Genomic DNA, 21,758 nt, shown 5'->3' with positions numbered 1-21,758 from the left:
TTTTTCCATTAACATTGGAGAAAATGTTAGCATTTATGTTTCATGCTTAAATTAGGTTACACAACACACATTCCAGGGATGTTGGCAGGTTTCTTAGCACCAAAGTTAAATGATATAACCTTAAATTTAAAAGACTAAAACTTTGTCCATTAAAGCATTAGTGATAAAAGTAACATTTTAAACAGACACCTAAGATCTGAAGTCATAAATATGGATTCAAAGTTTCTATATAGTTCTTAGAAGACAAGTTTTATTCCTAAAAACACAAGGTCAAATTAAACATATTTTCAGTTGTAGAAAGATCTCAATGACATTAATGATATTATTTCTAAAGAATTTTTAATTTGCAGGTACTTGACAAAATGTCTCTCTTTTTTTTTTGGACAAAATATCTTAATCACAATTTTCACTTAAGAGCCTAAAAAAGAAAAGTTTCAAATGGCACAGTCTCTGCCAAGAACTTTTTTGTAAAAATCACTTTTACTACTTGTTGAGAAAAAACTATATGGCCTAATTTCTTTATAAACATCATGTGACGCAATTTGTCCAACCGCTTTATGAAGGTTAATGATATCAAGCCAAATTTAGAGAACAAAAAACTGAGACTCAACAATATTAACTAGTTTGAGGAACACAACAAGTAAGTACTGTAAGTCAATGGGTAAAAATCCCCCACATGTAACAGTCACAGAATAAACAGACAACATTGTTGAATGGATGAGTGAAATACGCAACCAATTTTTAATCCTGCCACAGCTATCTAAAGCAAACATCTTACCTCAAAAGCAAATGACGAAGAAGAGAGGCAAGGCTTCAGATGACCTGATCTACAGAGCATGAGGAACACCAAGCAACGGAAAGTTTCCAGAACAGCTGCCTTACGTCTGAAATAAAATGTCATTTACATGCATTACCTTTGAATGTTCTTTATTTTCCTGTTATATAATAAAATGTATTGGTTTATTAATATATTTATGTTCATAATTATAAATCGTTAATAATTCACTGATTATTTTAATAATTGATAAATTGTTATCATTTTCAAAAAACACCTAGTATTTTAATATATTTGAGGAGTATATACCTATGAAGCTGTTCGTAAACAGGCATTAAACTAAGACACAAAATGCGTCTTTTTAAAGAACATCTATTATTGATCAATGTATTACTTAGTTTGAGCATTGATGAATTGGGGTGAAACATTTTCAACTAATAAATAAAATATTCGACAACTAAATTTCTAGGGTTTAGAGAGTAGACTCCCCTCACTCATCCAGTATCTTAATACTTCATTCATTTAATAATTGACTTCTTAGGAGGGCTGATATAGTTAACTACTTTAAAATAATAGAATAAAATAAATGAATAATAGAATAAAATAAATAATAAATAATAATAAATAAAATAAATAATAGAATAAAATAAAATAATGAATACTTGAATAGTGAAATATCGGGAACATGATAATATGTTGTTAATTCTGATATTATAGGTAGCATGAATATAGATCTTTGTCAATAATTTTGTGATGACTGTTTTCTTTATAATACAGAATTCTTGAAACTCAAATTCTGACATACATAAAATAGGTATGTGTATTTAAAACAAAGTTGAGGGTCATATATAGGCATTTAAAAATTGCCTTATAATAGCAGTAGTGAACAGCTGCTTTATCAGATTCAAATAAGCTTCACAATGAATTCAACCAACATTTATTGTATAATTAAATATTTTCATAAAAGGCAAATGGTATTTTTATGATGGGTACATTTTCTAATAAAATATTATTGAACTAATATAATTATAATATAGCTATATTTTATTTAGTAATTTAGAATACAGTAGTATGATTTTTTCGGAGAAGGCACTGGCAACCCACTCCAGTACTCTCGCCTGGAGAATCCCATGGCTGGAGGAGCCTGGTAGGCTGCAGTCCATGGGGTTGTTAAGAGTTGGACACGACTGAACAACTTCACTCTCACTTTTCCCTTTCATGCATTGGAGAAGGAAATGGCAACCCACTCCAGTGTTCTTGCCTGGAGAATCCCAGGGACGGGGGAGCCTGAGGCTGCTGTCTATGGGGTCGCACAGAGTCGGGCACGACTGAAGCGACTTAGCAGCAGCAGTATGATTTTATGTATATGCAAAAAGTTAAGACATTTTTCCCTTTGTAAAATAATTTTGTATTATCACTGTAAACTATTTTCTAATTGATATTTGGGTAATTTTCAATGATAAAACAGAAAATAAAATTTCTATTTTAAAACAATTTATTTTTTATTAATTGTGTTCTATGGCCTTTTTTGAACTGTGGTGTTGGAGAAGATTCTTGAGAGTCCCTTGGACAGCAAGGAGATCCAACCAGTCCATTCTGAAGGAGATCAGCCCTGGGATTTCTTTGGAGGGAATGATGCTGAAGCTGAAACTCCAGTACTTTGGCCACCTCATGTGAAGAGTTGACTCATTGGAAAAGACTCTGATGCTGGGAGAGATTGGGGGCAGGAGGAGAAGGGGACGACAGAGGATGAGATGGCTGGATGGCATCACTGATTCGATGGACATGAGTCTGAGTGAACTCCGGGAGTTGGTGATGGACAGGGAGGCCTGGCGTGCTGCGATTCATGGGGTCACAAAGAGTCGGACACGACTGAGCGACTGAATTGAACTGAACTGAACTAATGGTCTTTTTTAAAATTTTAAATTTATTTATTTTAATTGGAGGCTAATTACTTTATAATATTGTATTCGTTTTGCCATATATCAACATGAATCCGCCACGGGTGTACATGTGTTCCCCACCCTGAACCCCCCTCCCACCTCCCTCCTCGTACCATCCCTCTGGGTCATCCCAGTGCACCAGCCCCAAGCATCCTGTATCCTGCATGGAACCTGGACTGGCAATATTGTGAATTAAAACATACATAGGAAGAAGCACACAAAACAGAAACATACAGCTCAATGACTCTCAACAAATAAACAACCATATAAACAGCACTCAGTATCAGCACCCTAGGCACATCTCACCTCCTCAGTGTTCCACCCTCCCTCTGTTGCAGAAAGAATCACTAGCTGTTGTTTACCGTTTATGGTACTCATACCATCTCCTACCTTTTCATTTACATTTTTATTGATTTAGCATAAATTCCTAAAAACTATGTTTTACTTTTATCTTTTTTTCTATTTTTTGTAAATAGAATCACGTGCACTTTTTTTGTATTAGTATCTTTTAATCAGTATTGTTAGTGAGATACATTTACATTTCTGCATATAGCAGCAGCTCATTCTTCACTTGTGCATAGTATTCTGTTGTGTGAACAGACCAATATTCACACATCCATTCACCTCGGGAAGGACATTTAGATTGTTGGCCACATTTTTTATTAAGAACAATGCTTTCTGAACATTCTTTTATATGCCTTTGGGTGTATTGGTTAGTATACACCTGGGATTGAACAGCCAAATTTAATGAAATACTCAAACATTCTTCAAGTTAAGTATCCCAATATAAACCACCTTCTGCAGAGTATAAGCATTTCACAGCTTGTATTGTCAATATTTTTAATTTTAGACATTTTTGACATAAGATCTTTGAAGTTTATAAAAAATTGCAAACAGCTTTTCCTACCTCAAAAATTGATTTTTTTTAATGCCTTGCTGCTGCTGCTGCTGCTAAGTTGCTTCAGTCGTGTCTGACTCTGTGCGACCTCATAGACAGCAGCCCACCAGGCTCCCCGGCCCCTGGGATTCTCCAGGCAAGAACACTGGAGTGGGTTGCCATTTCCTTCTCCATTTTACTGCCTTATTAAGGGTTAATTTTTGAAGAACTGACATTCATAATATTATTATAACCTAATTCACCAATTTTATCTATATTATGGATTGTTGTGGACCATTCAATATTTTTACCTACTCCAAGGTAATAGACATATACTACTATGCTATCTGCTGGAATATGTACTGACTTTCCTCTCACTTTAAAGTCTACAATCCCCTGAAACCAGAATTAATTTTTATGGAGTGAATTATTTGTCAAGTTTATTTTTCTTATTCCTATGTGGAAATCCAATTTTTCTAAGACCATGTGCTGAAAAGACAGCGTTTTCCTTTTCCCATAGCTCTTCAGGGATGACTTTGTCAGAAATCAAGTCTTTATATACGCATAGATCTGTTTCTAGATTCTCTGTTCTAACCTTTATGCCAATAAAACATGTTTAATTACTATAGATTTATAATATATCTTGATAGCCAGTAGCTCAGCTCCTGCCATTAAAAAAAAATCTCAAGACTGTGTTGGCTATTATTAGGCCTTTGCATTTCCATATACATGTATTTTAGAAAGAGTCTGTCAAATTCTACAGGAAAGAAACCTTTTATAATTTTAATTCAAACTGCACTGAGTATGTAAACCAACTGCTGTGAGTACTCCAGTCTATGAATATAGTACCTCTCCATTTTTTAATTCTTTATTTTTCATAATATTCAGTAGTTTTATAGTATGGTTTAGAAATATACTACTCATTTTTTAGGACTGTTTTTTTCTTGTATTTGATATATTTGATCTTTTGCATAAACTTTTTATATTTTCTAGTATGTAAAAATATAGTTGATAATTTATTTAAAACTTTCCCTAAATTCATCCATTAATTTGAATACATTCCCGATAGATTCCTTTGATTTTCTAATTAATTCACTATTCAGATTTCTAGAGTAATTAATATAAATTAATTTTCTAATTAGTTTATTAATTCCTTTCAAATCTCTATGCCTTTTCTTTCTTTCTCTTTCATTTCTCCACTGACAGTTTCCAGCCCAGCATTAAATAACAGACATATCTAACTGGTTCTTAGTTTCGAAGGAAAATTTTCAACATTTCACTTCCTTTCCACTATGACATACCTATATCCAGTATAAGTTCCTAAATAAGGCCAAAGGCAGTGGAGGCATTTATATAAACATATACCATAACTTACTATACCCTAGGATACATTGCAATAAAATCTATAGCCTGCTATTCAGCTTATTTATTTGTATCCATGGAAATAAAAAAGTCTATATTAAAAAGCAGTATACTGTTGATATTGCTGATTGATCATTTTAGTAAGTATATACAAACAATAGAATTGTGATCCTTAAAATGTGATCCTGATGCTTTGGATCTGGTTATTATTTCAGATTGTCTTCTGACTCAGTTTTTCTATTTTTCTTTTCTGTGGCTCAGTATGTATTTTATTTCTAGTATAACAAAGTAGGGATGAAAAGCCAAACAAAATAAATGATAAAAATAAATACATATTTCATACTGTACTGTATGAGGGTAAGAACATCAACTTTAAATACACTGGTGGCCCTCCATAATCATGGGTTTTGGATCTCAGATTCAACCAATCTAAGGGCTGGTGCACTGGGACGACCCAGAGGGAGGGTATGGGGAGGGAGGAGGGAGGAGGGTTCAGGATGGGGAACACAGGTATACCTGTGGCGGATTCACTTCGATATTTGGCAAAACTAATACAACATTGTGAAGTTTAAAAATAAAATAAAATTAAAAATAAATAAATAAATAAATCTAAAAAAAAATTTTAGAAAGTTTTAAAACACAAAACTTGGATTTGCCACTGCCAGCAACTATTTATATAGCATTTATACTGCATTTATAATGCAGTATACATTGTATTAGGTATTATAAGTGATCTAGAGATGATTTCGGAGAAGGCAATGGCACTCCACTCCAGTACTTTTGCCTGGAAAATCCCATGGATGGAGGAGCCTGGAAGGCTACAGTCCATAGGGTCACTGAGAGTCGGACACGACTGAGCGACTTCACTTTCACTTTTCACTTTCATGCACTGGAGAAGGAAATGGCAACCCACTCCAGTGTTCTTGCCTGGTGAATGCCAGGGACGGGGAAGCCTGGTGGGCTGCTGTCTCTGGGGTCACACAGAGTCGGACACGACTGAAGTGACTTAGCAGTAGCAGTAGAGATGATTTAAATTTATGGCAGCCTGTGCATAGGTTCTGTGCATAAATACATCATTTTATATGAAGGACTTGAGCATCTGCAAATTTTGGTATGAGGGGCTAGGTTCTGGAACCAATCTCTAATGGATACCGAGAAACAACTATACATACATTTAGGCATATATTGTGAACTATTCAATAGCAAAGGAAAATAATCAAATCTTCTTTATATTTTATTAAGTACTCAGAGTTATACTCTATGCTTTGCCAAATTAATCATTTTATTTTGTGGGTTTTCTTAATATATTTGAAAAACCTAAATTTCATCTAAAAGGCTTAGATTTATAATTAACCCTTGATATAAAATCAGACAAACCACTAGTCTGTTGCATTTAAAATGAAAGTGTGAATTTGCAGTTTCAGCTATATTCTTTTGATAACAAATGTTTGCTGGATTTCAAAATTTCACAAATATTTTAAAAATCACATTACAAAGTTACATAAGATGAAAGAATTTCACTTTTTACCTTTGATCCAAAAGAAATCCAATGGAGGTCAAGGTCAGGATAATGAAGCAAACCCTCAGAAGGAGAGTGACCTGAGATAGCACCTGTCAAACAAACACAGAGACCAATGGATTCTTTAGGTGGGTCAGCCAAGTGAGCATTAGAATTTAAAGCTGACAGGAATGACAGCCCCCATTTTATTTTATGTTGCATCATTTGTTACTGACATTTTTCAAGAAGGTTGAATATACAAGGAATATTTTGGTTTTCCTAATATCATTTAGTTATCTTGTTGGGCACTTGAAGAATGAATTAGACAATTCTAATGATGGCAGCCATGAAATTAAAAGACACTTACTACTTGGAAGGAAAGTTATGACCAACTTAGATAGCATATTAAAAAGCAGAGACATTACTTTGCCAACAAAGATCCGTCTAGTCAAGGCCATGGTTTTTCCAGTGGTCATGTATGGATGTGAGAGTTGGACTGTGAAGAAAGCTGAGAGCCAAAGAATTGGTGCTTTTGAACTGTGGTGTTGGAGAAGATTCTCGAGAGTCCCTTGGACTGCAAAGAGATCCAACCAGTCCTGGGTGTTCTTTGGAAGCACTGATGCTAAAGCTGAAACTCTAGTATTTTGGCCACCTCATGCGAAGAGTTGACTCATTGGAAAAGACCCTGATGCTGGGAGGGATTGGGGGCAGGAGGAGAAGGGGACGACAGAGGATGACATGGCTGGATGGCATCACTGACTCAATGGACATGAGTTTTGGTGGACTCAGGGAGTTGGTGATGGACAGGGAGGCCTGGCGTGCTGCGATTCATGGGGTCGCTAAGAGTCGGACATGACTGAGCGACTGAACTGAACTGAACTGAATGATACTTTGCTTAAAGTGTTCTTGCTAATAATCCTTTAAAGTTTTGACTTTCATAATTCTTTGAAACACCTGTATCCCCACGTATGGAGAAATCACTTACCTTTTATGAATAAATACCACCTTTCAATGGTTATTTTAAATATAAGCCCACTCTTTGTTGTTTCAAACCCAAAGCTGCCTTTAATAAAGAAAATATTTAAAGAAGAATGTGTTTATGTGTGTGAACACATACATGAAAGAGATTACACATATCCACTCACACTTTGATGAAACCTATATATTCCTACCTGTAAGTCAAAAGTCCTTTTTTGAGTCAGTAACAAAACCCACATATCTCTCTGTCATAATTACAAATTAATTATATGTTTTGTTTACATGTAAAAATTTAATAATTATGTTTATTGAGTATCTACTGTTTTACAGCTTCCATGCTATGTGTTTTATACACATTAATTCTTTTTATATGCCCAGCAAACTTGCAGAGTAGGTATTATATAAGCTTTGAATATGAAAAAGCAAATGAAATGAGACTTAAAAGATTAAGTAACTTTTCCATCACGCAGAAATAAATGCTACCTCTGAAATTCAAAATAGACCTAACTGACCCCAAAGTGTGACAGTGGTAGAATCCATATGAGCAACACACTTAAAGGGATTGGAAGCAGAGGTCTATACTGAAGTTACTCGTGAAAGGGCCAGGAGGTTACTGCTTCAGATTGAGAGTAGATGAATAGAATCAAGGAGTTGGTTTACACAGCCAGCCACTGGACGGCTTCCCTACTCACCGATGGTATTGATGTTTCATAAGAACACCAAAGGTTGTATTTCATTGGCTAATAGAGTGATCAAACACTCTCCTTTTTCTTTTTCCTAACTAGAGGTAACGTCAAGTCATTATTAACTAATATATACTTTACAACTAAGCAGCATCTGTCCAAAGTTATAAACAAAAGGTACCAATTGCCACTGCTGCTCACACCCAGTATCTCTGTTCCATATCATCTTCTGAATCAGCCCCATCTCTCATGGACAATTTCTAATACTTCCCAAGTCACTTTCCATATGCCTAGGATGGCATCCAGAATTGCCAAGGGAATTTAACCCTCCAGAGCCATAATTCAGTACAAGACTATTAATGAGTTGTCAAAGATCTGAATAAAAAGTGTCGGGATGCTTAGGAAAGTGGAGACAGTGCTGGATATCAGATATAGGAAGGCGAATTTGGTGAATTCCACGTTTGAGTGGAGAGTTGGAGAGCAGGAAAATGCTATTTAGGTGTGTGACATTCAGCCGTGGCTTCTCTGGGACAGTAAAGCAAAACAAAATATTTTCCCCATGGTAGAAGTAATGAGGTGTGCTTGAGCAGAGAACAGATTGTGTGTGTGCTCAGTCATGTCTGATTCTTTGCGACCCCATGGACTGTAGCCCACCAGGCTCCTCTGTCCATGGGATTTTCCAGACAAGAGTACTGGAGTGGATTGCCATTTCCTCCTCTAGGGGTTCTTCCTGACCCAGGAATTAAACCCATGTCTCCTGAGTCTCCTGCATTGCAGGAGACTCAGATTCTTTACCACTGAGCAACCAGGGAATGTTGGCTTAAGGGGAATATTTTGTTTCTAAAAACATGCTTCTTATTACCATTATTGAAGAAGTATTCTTCTGTATTCTTGCTGGGAAACCCCATGAGTAGAAGAGCCTGGCAGGCTACAGTCCATGGGGTCTTAAGAGTTGGATACAACTTAGTAATAAACAATAATACACACACACACACACACGTATATGGACATAATATATATATTCTTCTATATATATATATATATATATAGGAGAAGAAAATGGCAACCCACTCCAGTATTCTTGCTTGGAAAATCCCATGGACAGAGGAGCCTGGCAGGCTACCGTCCATAGGGTCGCAAAGAGTGGGACACGACTGAAGCGATTTAGCGTATCATTACTGCTTCTTTTTGATCTTTTAGGAAAAAATTCATATGGAAGGGAGAAATGATTTATGCCTCACACCTGTAGCATGATTTTAAATGCTCTAAAAGAATGCAGGGTTTGAAATTATTTGAACCTATTAGCCATGTAAACATGGTCAGATTTTTCAGCATTTCTAAGCTGTGTTAAGTGATCAGTACATTTCAAACAAAATATGAGTTTGGAAGAGTGCTTGGCATAAAGTAAGAAGTCAACTAATGGTCATGATAAGTATCAATGCTATTATAGTTAGGCTTTACTAATTTTCCAAATAGCACTCAAGCTAATCTTAATTAATTACAGTATGATAAGGAAGCACAAATAAAAGGTTAATCAGCTCTTCCAAATACCACAGGAAATTAAGAGACAGAACAAAATATATTTTTTGTTTTGGTAAGGGAATAAAAAATGATAAAGAACTCCTCTTTTTGTAAATTGCATCCTGGCTAATGGTGTTGGTGTGAAAACCAACTTAATATGACTATCTGCCTGCCTTGTCAAGCCTCTACTGGCTTCTAAGTACCTGAAATTTAGCCTGATTACAACCCTGTATTTGAGTTCCTCTTCCATTCCCCACTCTTCTTGCTTCTCTTCGTTTGAGGGCGGCACCTCCAGTTTTTCATTTGCTCATACACACAATTAAAACACCCTCCTGACTGGCCTCTCTAATTCTAAGTGTGTGTCCACCTATCCTGGCTTCCCACCCTGAGTATGTAGCCAGAGTTATCTCTTCAAAAACGTAAGTCATGTTATATCATTCTTATATTCTAAATCCCCCACGAGCTTCAAATCTCACTCTGAATAAAGCTCAGTCTTTACTCTCGCCTCTATACAACATACCCACTATTATCATATCACCCCTGAATAATTCTGTCTTTCACTCTTAAGCTATATCAGAAATTCTGCTCTTCCTTGAATATGATAGATTTCCCACTCAAATCTATTTCCTCTACAGTTTCTTAGGCTTAAAATGACTTCCTCCAGTGATCCTTAAGGTTTATTCCTTTATTTCATTCAGGTAACTATCACATATCCTTGTTCATCCTATGTAAAATAGTAATTCTCCATATTAATCTATAACTTTATTCTGTTGTATTTTCCATATAACATCAATAATATGTTTGTTGAGTGACTGACCAAATGATTGAATATTTTACATATGTGTTTATTATTCATAACTTTAATATAATTCTAACTGACCTAATAAGTAGTTTAATATTAAAACATTAAATATTTAACTTAATATAAATATATTAGTTCCTTAAAATTAAAAAATTCAGTTTTTTGATTAACAATTTAATATTAATATACTAAATACTTGTGTTAAATATTTAAAACATTGACTGCTTTAATATTTCTATATTTAATTTCATAAAGAAAAAAACCATCCTGAATCTCAGTTTAAAGGAAACAGATTACTCAAAAAAGGAATTCAAGGTAGAGCACATGTTTCCTTAAAGAGTCCATTTTTCTATGGAACTTTTACATTTTTCCATATAATATCCTTTGTTGGGGCTTCCCAGGTAGCACTAGTGGAGAGAACCCACCTGCCAATACAGGAGACATTCTCTGATTTCTACAGATTCATTGTATGAATATGTATTGAGCCTTTGCTAGACACTGTGGTAAACAGGTGTTGACGAGAGTGAGCAGGAAAGTCAGAATCCCAGCCCCAGAAACCATACTAATGCCTGCTGGCTGGACAACAGTCCAGCTACACTAAAGCAAAAAAACAGAATAGACTTTATAGACTTTGATCACTGTAAATACTTAGCCTCCTGTGTTTTAAACAAGAGGTGAAACGACATGAAGCTTGTTAATTTTTTTAGAACAGTACAATTTCATTTTTCATTGGGCTTACCACCATCTCACACAATTTACTGCTAGTATATCTTTCATGTAGAAGATCACTCTCATCGAATGCTAAAATGGAATTAAAATTAAGCATTGAATATAAGTCTTTATCACAAAAATGAGGAAGTCCATAACTATAAAAAGCTTATGAAGCAAGGAATTAATTTTTCTCCTTTAAAATTATCTTTCAAATCCCAAGCAGTTTGGTAGCTCTTATTTCCTTAGGTTTCCTGGTATAGGAATCACCATCCATGCATTTGTGCCTGAAGAACATTACTTCCCTTCTACTTTAAGTAGATGAGAAAAAAAAATACTCATAAGGCAACATTAACTACATAGGAATGCAAAAATTACATGCTTGTTGCTTTAACAATTAATGAAAGTGTGAGAATCCTTCCTTGCCCATAGGGATATAAGGAAGAAAGACGTTTTCTTCTTGAATGGAGATATTACTGTCTTACTCGTTCATGGAAAAATTCTACTGATCAACACAATGACCTTTTATATTTTCCCACACAACAAACCTCACAAAGGGAGATATCAGACCCACACACTACGTCCTCAAATAATAGTAATCTTCTATATAAATTCTTTTTTTAGAAGTTTATTGTCAAAGATAATTTGATAATATTTTCCATAATCCTATGGATTTAGAGATGAAAATGTCTTCATTTTATTATATCACGGTGGTATATTTTTAGGAGTTTCACTGTAAGGTGTCTGAAAAAGTCTACTAAAATCATTATTTTGATCCAGAGTGCTCATCTTCCCAAACATCTGTAAAAATAAGGTAAAAAATTCCCTAATATTTAAATGTTCGTTACCTCTGATGTGAAGGAAGAAAATTTGGTTGGAGGCATACCTGTTCCGCCACCTCATCATCCCCATAACTCTATTGGCTTCTTTTAGACTGAAGTTATTGTTCCGTCACTAAGTCATGTCTGACTCTTTGTAACCCCATGGGCTGCAACATGCCTGGCTTCCCTCCCCATCCTTTACTATCTCCGGTAGTTTGCTCAGACCATTGAGTTGGTGATGCCATTCAACCATCTCACCCTCATCCTTTTAGATACCCTGAGCTGAAACCTGAAGGCTTGAAGATGCTTCCCAGAATTATAGCATAGACACAGGAGCAGAACTCAAGGTGATGCCATAAAGCAATTTGTAATTCTACATGAATCTAAATAATCTATATCAAAATAAAATCCTGTTTTATTTTTAAAAAATCAATACATGTGTATACCCGTGGCAGATTCATTTTGATATATGGCAAAACCAATACAATATTATAAAGTTAAAAAATAATATAAAAAATATACATATAAAAAAAATCAATACTGACCATATTGTTTTCTTCTACATTTTCAGAACTTTTGGTTACTATTGAAGTATACATAAAGATAATTGATTAGAATGAACATTTTCTATAATTTCAAACTAGAAGCAAGCAAAATAAATATATATCAAAGGTGAAAATATATTGCCTAAAATGTATAACAAATGCACACTTAAGAAGCAATTAATTTATATGGAATTAGTGACTTTCTACAAAAACATGTAAGAAGTAAAAGCAAAAATTTTATTTAAAAAATTTTACATAACTTGAATAATTATTTTCAATTATATATTAAGCTATGATTCTACTCTGTTAAGAAAAAATGAATGTGCACTGAAATAAATAGATAAACAAGGATGGATTTTCCCTTCCACTTGAAAACAAAATAAACAATATATCAACAAAGCAATCATTTTCAAGACCCTGGATATTAGGCAACAAAGATCAGCGATTCCAGGGAAATGGGATACAAAAGGCATGAACCCCTACTATTGCCCCAGTTTACTACCGTGAGAGAGCTTCTAGGCTGCAGCCCAGAGGGAACTCAGAGGGACCTGGTAGACCTCCTGATTTGAGGAGAGAGAGCTGGGGTTTTGGAGAAGCCCAAGGAGGCTATTGTTTGGAAGAAAAAGTTAGTCACTCAGTCGTGTCTGATTCTTTGCGACCCCATGGACTGCAGCCCTCCAGGCTCCTCTATCTATAGGACTTTACAGGCAAGAGAACTTGAATGGGTAGCCATTCTCTTCCCCAGGGAATCTTCCCGATCCTACTGAAACTGTGTCACCTGCACTGCAGGCAGACTCTTTACCGTCTGAGCCATGAGGGACTGTTTGGTAGATAGGACCAAAGAGGAGACAGCTGCATAGTCAGAACTCTCTTCATCTGCAGAGGGTGCACATCAGGTCTGGTATATCAGCTCATGCATATATGAGGAGACTATCAAAGGCTAAAAGAGAACTAGAATCCACAACACCCAGGGCTCACAGCAGGGCCAGCTGTAGTGCAAGTTGCCACCAGCAGAATGAACCACGTCATGATTCACGGGGAAGTGGGTAGAGAACATGGAAGGGTCTTGCCTCAGTAACGAATAGCAATTAGTCCAAGGCTGAGCAAACTAAGCAATGGAAGTGACATTCACATTGATATTATCACTATCATTTTTGGATGTTCACTAGAACTATGCCAGGGGTCACTGGAATCTTTCTAAGTTATCAGTATTTGTTTTAAGATTGCACTAAACTCAATATGCCAACTTTTTCTATACTCTTGATAGGATACTTTTATCTTTTCACTAAGAAATAAATAGAAATATCAGTTATACACCTTTTAGTTCTTTCCCAAAATACAAAAGATAACAAAGACTTTAAAAGACAGTCTCAGAGAGGCAAACTTCCTTTCAGGATGCTCAGTCACTCAGTTGTGTCCAGCTGTTTGCAACCCCATAGACTGTAGTCTGCCAGGCCTCAGAGTCCATGGGATTTCCCAGGCAAGGACACTGGAGTGGATTTCTTTATCATCCTCCAGGGGATCTCCCCGACCAAGGGATCAACCCATGTCTCTTGCATCCCAGGCAAATTCTTTACCATTGCACCACCTGGGAAGCCCGCCTTTTCAGGAGGATGACTTTTAACTAAGACCCTCAAAATCTGTGCACCGAGATTTTGAGTTTCCAATGCTGGATAGGTTTAATAAATCAAAATGAGATACTAATTCAAATTATAAGCAGTTTATGGTTGGTTGTGTTTATTATATGAAAGCTTTTAAAGGAGCTGCCTGATACTGACCAAAGTTTAAGACAGTACTAATAGTATGAAGATGTATTTAATCTCAGTTAATATTCCATTATTTGATGCAAAAGGCATTTTAAACTCTCAATTTTCCACTTTATCATATTTCAATACAATGGACAAAACTATATTTTTCATTGGCATTCACAGGAATCACTTTTCTAAGTTCCTGAAATCTATGCTTATTGGACAAGTAGCTTTGGTAATATCCTCCCTTTACTAATACACATTTATTACATTCACTTCATGGCTTTAAATTATAATTGATACTCAATTTAGCTCACATTTCTTTTTTCATGTTACTTCAGTTACCACCTAAAAACTTTAGGAAATTAAATTAAATCCCAGTAGGCTGCCCTGGAGGAAAACAGTATGTGTGGAATATTGACTGGAGAGGTTTCACATAGGTCCTAAATTAGATCTAATCTCAGCAAGTGACACTCTCTGTTATGACAGTACAACTAGATATATTGATTTTTTTTCTAAGGATCTGTTAAAACTTGTCAATATGAAAGTACTGGTTGCAAAATTTTAGTGCCCATAATGTTTTACAGAGTATAGCATTCAGGGGAATTGAGGACTATAAAAACCTGTTTCCAAATTTATATGTATAATCTCAAATGCCTCATTAACTTGAAATGTATCACTAAATAATTCGTGTTAGACATATCTGCACTAACTTTACTATACATTCTATTATGTGAAAGTGTTAGTTGCTCAGTCCTGTCCAACTCTTTGTAACTCATGAACTGTCGCCCACTAGACTCCTCTGTCCATGGGATTCTCCAGGCAAGAATAGTGGAGTAAGTAGCCATTTCCTTCTCCAAGGGATCTTCCCAATCCAGGGGATGAACCTGGGTCTCCTGCACTACAGGCAGATTCTTTACCATCTGAGCCACCAGGGAAGCCCATATTCTGTTATAAAACCTTATTAAATAGTCAAACTGTTTTGAGTCTATTATTTGAAAAGGATAGCATTGCCTTTAAAGTTTTACTTTGGAAACATGCTAGTGCATCCATATTTCCATTTCAAACCCATATTCATGACATCACCCCATGCAGTGAACCCTGGCAGCTTAGGAATTGATTTCCCAAGCATTACTAAAGTAAAATCAACATGAAAGATCGTGGGTCATATCACTAAACTAAACAATATATATTTAAATGTATGCACTGCAAATTTCAGTGAGAAAGGAATGTGCCTTTTTACATCTTTCTGGCGGCCATCAAATTGCTTTTTTGACTCTCAGAGTTATTTATGCAGAACTTGCGTACATTAAACAAGTAAGTATTTATCTACTCTGGTATATGTGTAAACAGAAAGGGCTGTCAGACTACAGCAGGGTCCGCAATTACAAGTCAGCCACAACTTTTTCTGTGTGATTATTGGCTACAGTCAATCTGGAAAAAAAAAATATTTCTGTTGGATTTTAACGTCTTCAGATGCTTTTAAACATCCCTGAGACTACAAAGGCACTATAGAATTTTGCAAATAAGCAAACTTTTCCCCCCCTAGTTGCACAGCATGTTTTTAGCAAAGGAAAACATGTGTGGGAAATAAGCAAATGCACTTTTCAAAATTACTTTGTGTCAAGGATGAAGCTGTCTCCAACTCTAATTTCAATCTGAAAAGGATTTCATCACTTGATATTTCTATTTGTCGACATATCTACATCAGTTTCTCATACAGTTTTTTACGACAGTGGAAAAATCTTGCGAATACCATGCTATGAGTTACATATTGTAATATACACCCTGTCTGGCTACATTTTAACCTAAGTAGCACTCATGCACGCCTAGACATTCAAATTCTCTTGGTGAACTTAATATTAAGGCCTCTCTTGCAAAGTCAAAATGGATAAATCTTCATTTTTATTTCTGTGAATTAGGTTAATTTATTTTGAGACTATATTTAGTCTAAAAATTCAATAATGCCAACTGTACTAAGTATTGATCAGTATATCAAAAGTTAGATAGATATTTAGATATAGATGATGCAGCTTTTTTCCTGGTGTTACTCAATTATCTAACCTCCATTAATGCACATATATTTTAATCATAATGTAGGTGAACAAGTTAAAATTACAAAGTAATCAGTGATGGGATAATTATGTAATACTTGAAGACATGATTATGAGGCCCTAGGTGAAGCAATTAATAAGTCTAACCAGCGTGGTAGTTTGACATCAACACACGCATTGCTCAGAGTAATGTAATTCATGCTGCTTTTAAGAAACCTTTGCTCCTGAAATAAATTGTCGGCTTCAAATCTTGTTTTTTTGAAGCTAAAGACAAATGAACTTGCTACAATGTGGAACTGGTTTCATTAGTGTAGCACATATATGAACCAGCAAAGAGTAAACCAGTATATTTCCTATCATGATATTTCCAAAGCATTTCTGGTCACACTGTATCCTATTTCTTATTTTAAGTTCATAGAATGGAAACTAGAAATGAAATCATTGTTTTCTGCTAAAATCAGGAAAGTCCTTTCTGTAGTTTTTTTTTTTTTTTTAAGTTATACATGGAGTGAGAGCACAAGTGAACTTGTCTGTTGTCCAAAATTGGAGTCACTGTGTGTAGGAATATCGGGTTATTAATTTTAAATGCAAAAAACACACAAACATACATGGATCATTAAAGTCTTTAAATAATGTTTAAAATTAAAATGGCTTTCTTCAAGGTTATCCAGTAGTCTCTGTAATAACTTTCTGTAAATCTATTTTATTTAGCCAGATACACTGTGACATACAGTTATTTGTCCAATCAGAAAATATCCCCCATTTCTTCTGTATTAATACTATGCTGATTTTATCCAGGTATAAGGAAGGGATATGCTCAGCAAGAAAGTGAACCCTTTATCCCCAGGGCTTGAATTACGATATGATTTAATATGATTTATTCATATGATATATTCATGGTTAATTCATGACCTGGTGTTAGTTATTGTTTCAGTGTGGGCATATGAATTCGTCCTGAACAAAGAGACATGAAAGGACATTTGCTGAGAAATACTCTGGAATTTTCCCCCTCTTTCTTAAAAGAAATTTCTAAGAAACTACTTGCTGCCTTTGGTGTCACTGTCAGGACAGGATGCCCAGAATTGCTGTAATTGTGATGATGAAAGTCCAGAGAACTGTAGAGAAGCCTTTTGGAAACTCTGCATGTTTGAACTGCTAAACTAATCAATCCTCGAAATACTCGACTCTGAATTTTCAGTTTTATTTAAGCTGCATTTAATTGGATATTCTGTTTCTTAGAACAGACTCTTTGTGACCCGGTGGACTGTAGCTTGCCAGACTCCTCTGTCTATAGAATTCTCCAGACAAGAATACTAGAGTGGGTTTCCATACCATCCTCCAGGAGATCTTTCCAAGTCAGGGATCGAACCCAGGTCTCCTGCATTGCAGGCAGATTCTTTACCATCTGAGCCACCAGGGAAGCCTTTATATATTAAAGTTATTTTAACATAACCTTATACTAGACTAATTTTTCTGCATATCTTATTTATCAACTTCTACTATGGAGCTTTCATGAATAGACTGATATCTGTCAATAATCTTTGAAAAAAGTGATTAATCTTGCCTTAATTCACTGCCCACTAATCCCATTTGTATTCATATGCAAATTTGAATTAATATTTCTTGATTTTTACATTTTCTTAGACTTTTTCACACTATTTTTTATGTCTAAAGGTAATTTCTATTAGTTATTTTTATATCATTGTCTGTTAGCTCTGTATTATATATATATATATTTTTTTCTCTTTTAATGCACTAATTCTCTCTTTAGTAGTCTTCAGGTGACGTTATGGTAAAGTGGGGTTTCCCTAGTAGCTCAGCTGGTAAAGAATCCACCTGCAATGCAGGAGACCCTGGTTTGACTCCTGGGCCAGGAAGATCCCCTGGAGAAGGCTACTCACTTCAGTATTTGTGGACTTCCCTGGTGGCTCAGAAGGTAAAAAATCCACCTACAGTGCGGGAGACCTGGGTTTGATCCCTGGGTTGGGAAGATTCCCTGGAGGAGGGCATGGCAATCCAGTATTCTTGCCTGGAGGATCCCATGAACAGAGGAGCCTTGGTGGGCTATCGTCCACAGGTCGCAGAGTCAGACACAACTGAAGCAATTTAGGAGCAGCAGCAAACTGTCAATGAAGTCGTTGACCTCCTCACGTCCACTGTATTTTTGTGTTCTAGAAGTTTAATTTGATTATTTCTGAATGTGCTTTATCATTGTATCTTGATTTTCCATAATTTCTAATTTCTTTTTAATTTCAACTTTGCATCTTCAAACATGTTAAATTTACTTAATTCATGTTTTAATTGATTTTATTTTCAAAATCTATTAACCCCTTTGTTATTTCTGCTAAGTGCTTTGCCATGATGGCTTTCTCCTAGTGTGTTTCTGTGCTTTTTATCTCTACGTTAGGGGACTACGCTGAGACTTGTGTTTGAGAGGACTGCTCTCAGCATGATTTGAACATGAATCTTTTAAACATGAGTCCTCATCTGACACCAAACTATGTATTTAGTTTAGTTTATAAACTAATGATTAGTGCAAATCCTGAATGCATATTTGAGTGAGATGGTTTGTAGCTAAACAATCACAGGGAAGACTTTTTTTTGCCTCCTCAGAGCCAAGTCCAGTAAGGGCAAGTTTCTGTCTTATGTTTCTTTTCCTCATCCTCCTCTCCATCCCTTCACTAAGAGTGTTTTTTTTTTTGCTTTCAGTTGTTTTACTTGAAATTCTATAACTGATTTTCTACCCATGTAGACTCTCAGCTTTGTTTCGGGTCCCTTAAGGAACTGACCAACAGTGACTATTCAGTGCCTGGAACAGCAGTCAGGTCAGAAATAGCACCTCACGGAATTTGCATTTTCTCAACATTTTCAGCCTCTAAGGAGTACCTCAAATTTTTTGCCAACTCATCTATGTAGTGTACAGAGTTTTCTTAAAAATTACATTTTGTCAGCAATTTTAGGTGTTCGATACAGCTTAAAAAGATGTCGGTGTATCTAACCCACTTTGCTGAAAATGGAAATCCCCTTTTTCTTGTTTCTTTAGAGCCTAACTAACTGTTATTCATACAGAGCTATGAATGAGTCCTCACCGAGTCCTCAACATTGAGCAATGAGTCCTCAGCATTCTTAACTCAGTGAGGTTCTGTTCTGAGGCATGTATTTACTTGGCAACAAAGTCAAAGACACCGATTTTCCATTCTCCCATCATTCTACTTTCAATTTCACCCACTTCCAACCTAGCTGTGCGTGCGTGCTCAGTCGCTTCAGGTGTACCCGACTCTTGGTGACCCCATGGACTGTGGCCCACCAGGCTCCTCTGTCCATGGGTCTCTCCAAGCAAGAATATTGGAGTGGGTTGCCATGCCATCCTCCAGGGGATCTTCCCCACCCAGGGATCGAACTTGTGTCTCCTGTGTCTTCTACAGTAAAGGCAGATTCTTTACCTCTGAGTCATGGGGGAAGTCTCCAACCTAGTTACTTTACTATAATTTATGTACTTGAAATATTTTAACTATTTTTTGAAAAAAAAAAAAGCATACTGTGAATACATCTATGATACAAAACAAATATTTAAAAATACTTTTGTTTTTATCTGTTTATAGTTTATAGGGCATTGTTATATACAGTATGCTATTTTTGTTTTCTTCAAGATGTAGGCAGTGAGGGTGTTCTTATTTGGCCAAAAAATGATTCCCCAGGTGGTAATGCCTAAATCAGAATCCAGATTCTAAATCCTGGTCCAGGGCTCTTATGCTTGAGTAAGACAAACTGAATATTTTGAATATTTAGAAAGAACACAATAAATAAACTTCATCATACATTGCAAATCCCCTAAATTCAAGTTATCAGGGTATTCTCTAACTGAAGATAAGCATGTTGAAATTGATGTAAAGTCCACTTTCCCCAAAACATTTAATTCTAACTTCTGAAATACTTTCCTTATAATTGTTGAAGAATTTATTTCTGGCAAATCATTTCCTACTTTCCATTTAGATTAATAATTTACTATTTGATGGACACTTTATACAGAAATATTTTGTATATAATTGGCTCAATTAATTAAACTGATTGTAGATGAATTCATTTACCTGTTTAAATGTGAGATATTGCAAAAATTAAAAAAAAAACTACAGAAAAGAACACAGCACAGGGAGAAAAGAGAGCTTATTTTCATTTTCAGAGTGACAGATAATTTTTCCACACTCTATTTAAAATTAGCACTACTTACAGCTTTATCTGCAAAGGTCTCTTCATAAAATGCCAGCATCAGAGCAAACTGTACCAGTACATATATCTTCAATAGCTGAGAGGCCGATGATGAGAAAGGAATTTCTTTCCCCTCGACCTAGGAAGATAGAAAAAAACCTTTCCATGATATTGCTCTATTGTCTCGCTCACTGAAATTCACACTAAGTGAAGAGGAGATATGAAAAAAAAATGAAAGATTTTGCTTTTTTTTTTAGACCCTTGAAACAACTCATGTTTATTACTTCAGATAGGAAAAAATGTAAAAATTAGGAGACTTGTTTCTCATTTAAGAAACATTATGAGTCTAATCTTGTCTGCTTTATATAGAGAAGTGTAAGAATTGATACTGATGATTAACATAAAAAATGAACATGTTATATGAAATATTAAAATATGTCCATGATTATACATCGAAGTATAGCAAAAGATGAAAATGGAAGGTGATTTGGAGTAGTGGAAATAATCTTGCTTCAAAGAGAAAAACTGTCGTATTGAAAACAACTTTCCCAGACTACAGTTTCCCAGAAACACTATATTCCTATCCTTATAATGCAGATTTAGGCATCAATATGGCTTTAAAATATTCACTTAGAATTATCTATTGAAAAAAAGGAAAATAATAAATGAGCCATAGCTGACTAGACTCCCTGGAGCTGAAATAAGCAAACTATTTTCACCTATATCAATTCAGAATGTTGTTCTGTAACTAGCTGTGAACATAACCAGGTGTCTGGGAAATTCCAACACAGCAGCTTTTGTAACTGCAAGAGAAAACATCTTTATTTAAATCGAGATTTTTGAAAAATAACATATTCAAATAAAACACATGATTTTCATTTCCTTGAAATACTGGCTAACTCTTATAATTATCTCTGAAATCAAGAGTAGCTTATTGTTTTTGCATTACTATTAATGACAGTTATCTTGATAAGCAATCAAAATATATACACTAAATGATGGAAAGAAATTCCTTTTTCATCAGAGGAATTCCATATTGAAACTGAATTTTTCATTTGGATTTCTATGTTTTACATCTCCACTTTGCTTAATGTTTTAGTTTTAACGGATTTCTGCATTTAATGCTACTACTCCACGATGGAATGAATAAAGTTGTGGTCTAATCCAATAACCGCATCATTTTGGTCTGGCTTTAGACCTTCAATTCTGGAGATCTCAATCTTTCATGGACAAATGA

At 35.3% G+C, this 21,758-nt stretch overlaps 1 protein-coding gene across 1 annotated transcript in view; it reads right to left on the bottom strand.

Moving 5' to 3' along the window:
* Positions 1-21,758, bottom strand: part of AGMO (alkylglycerol monooxygenase) — a 390,797-nt gene that overhangs the window by 182,310 nt on the left and 186,729 nt on the right. Inside the window, exons 10-12 of the mRNA XM_005897366.2 lie at positions 20,544-20,660; positions 6,486-6,568; positions 779-884 (exon numbers count right to left, since the gene is read on the bottom strand). Coding sequence (XP_005897428.1) covers positions 779-884; positions 6,486-6,568; positions 20,544-20,660 — 306 coding nt within the window. The remainder of the gene's footprint in view (positions 1-778; positions 885-6,485; positions 6,569-20,543; positions 20,661-21,758) is intronic.

This window comes from Bos mutus, chromosome 4 (assembly GCF_027580195.1).
Source record: "Bos mutus isolate GX-2022 chromosome 4, NWIPB_WYAK_1.1, whole genome shotgun sequence".
NCBI lineage: Eukaryota > Metazoa > Chordata > Mammalia > Artiodactyla > Bovidae > Bos > Bos mutus.
Note: the sequence above shows the minus strand (reverse complement) of the source record. Positions and strands in the feature narration are given on the sequence as shown.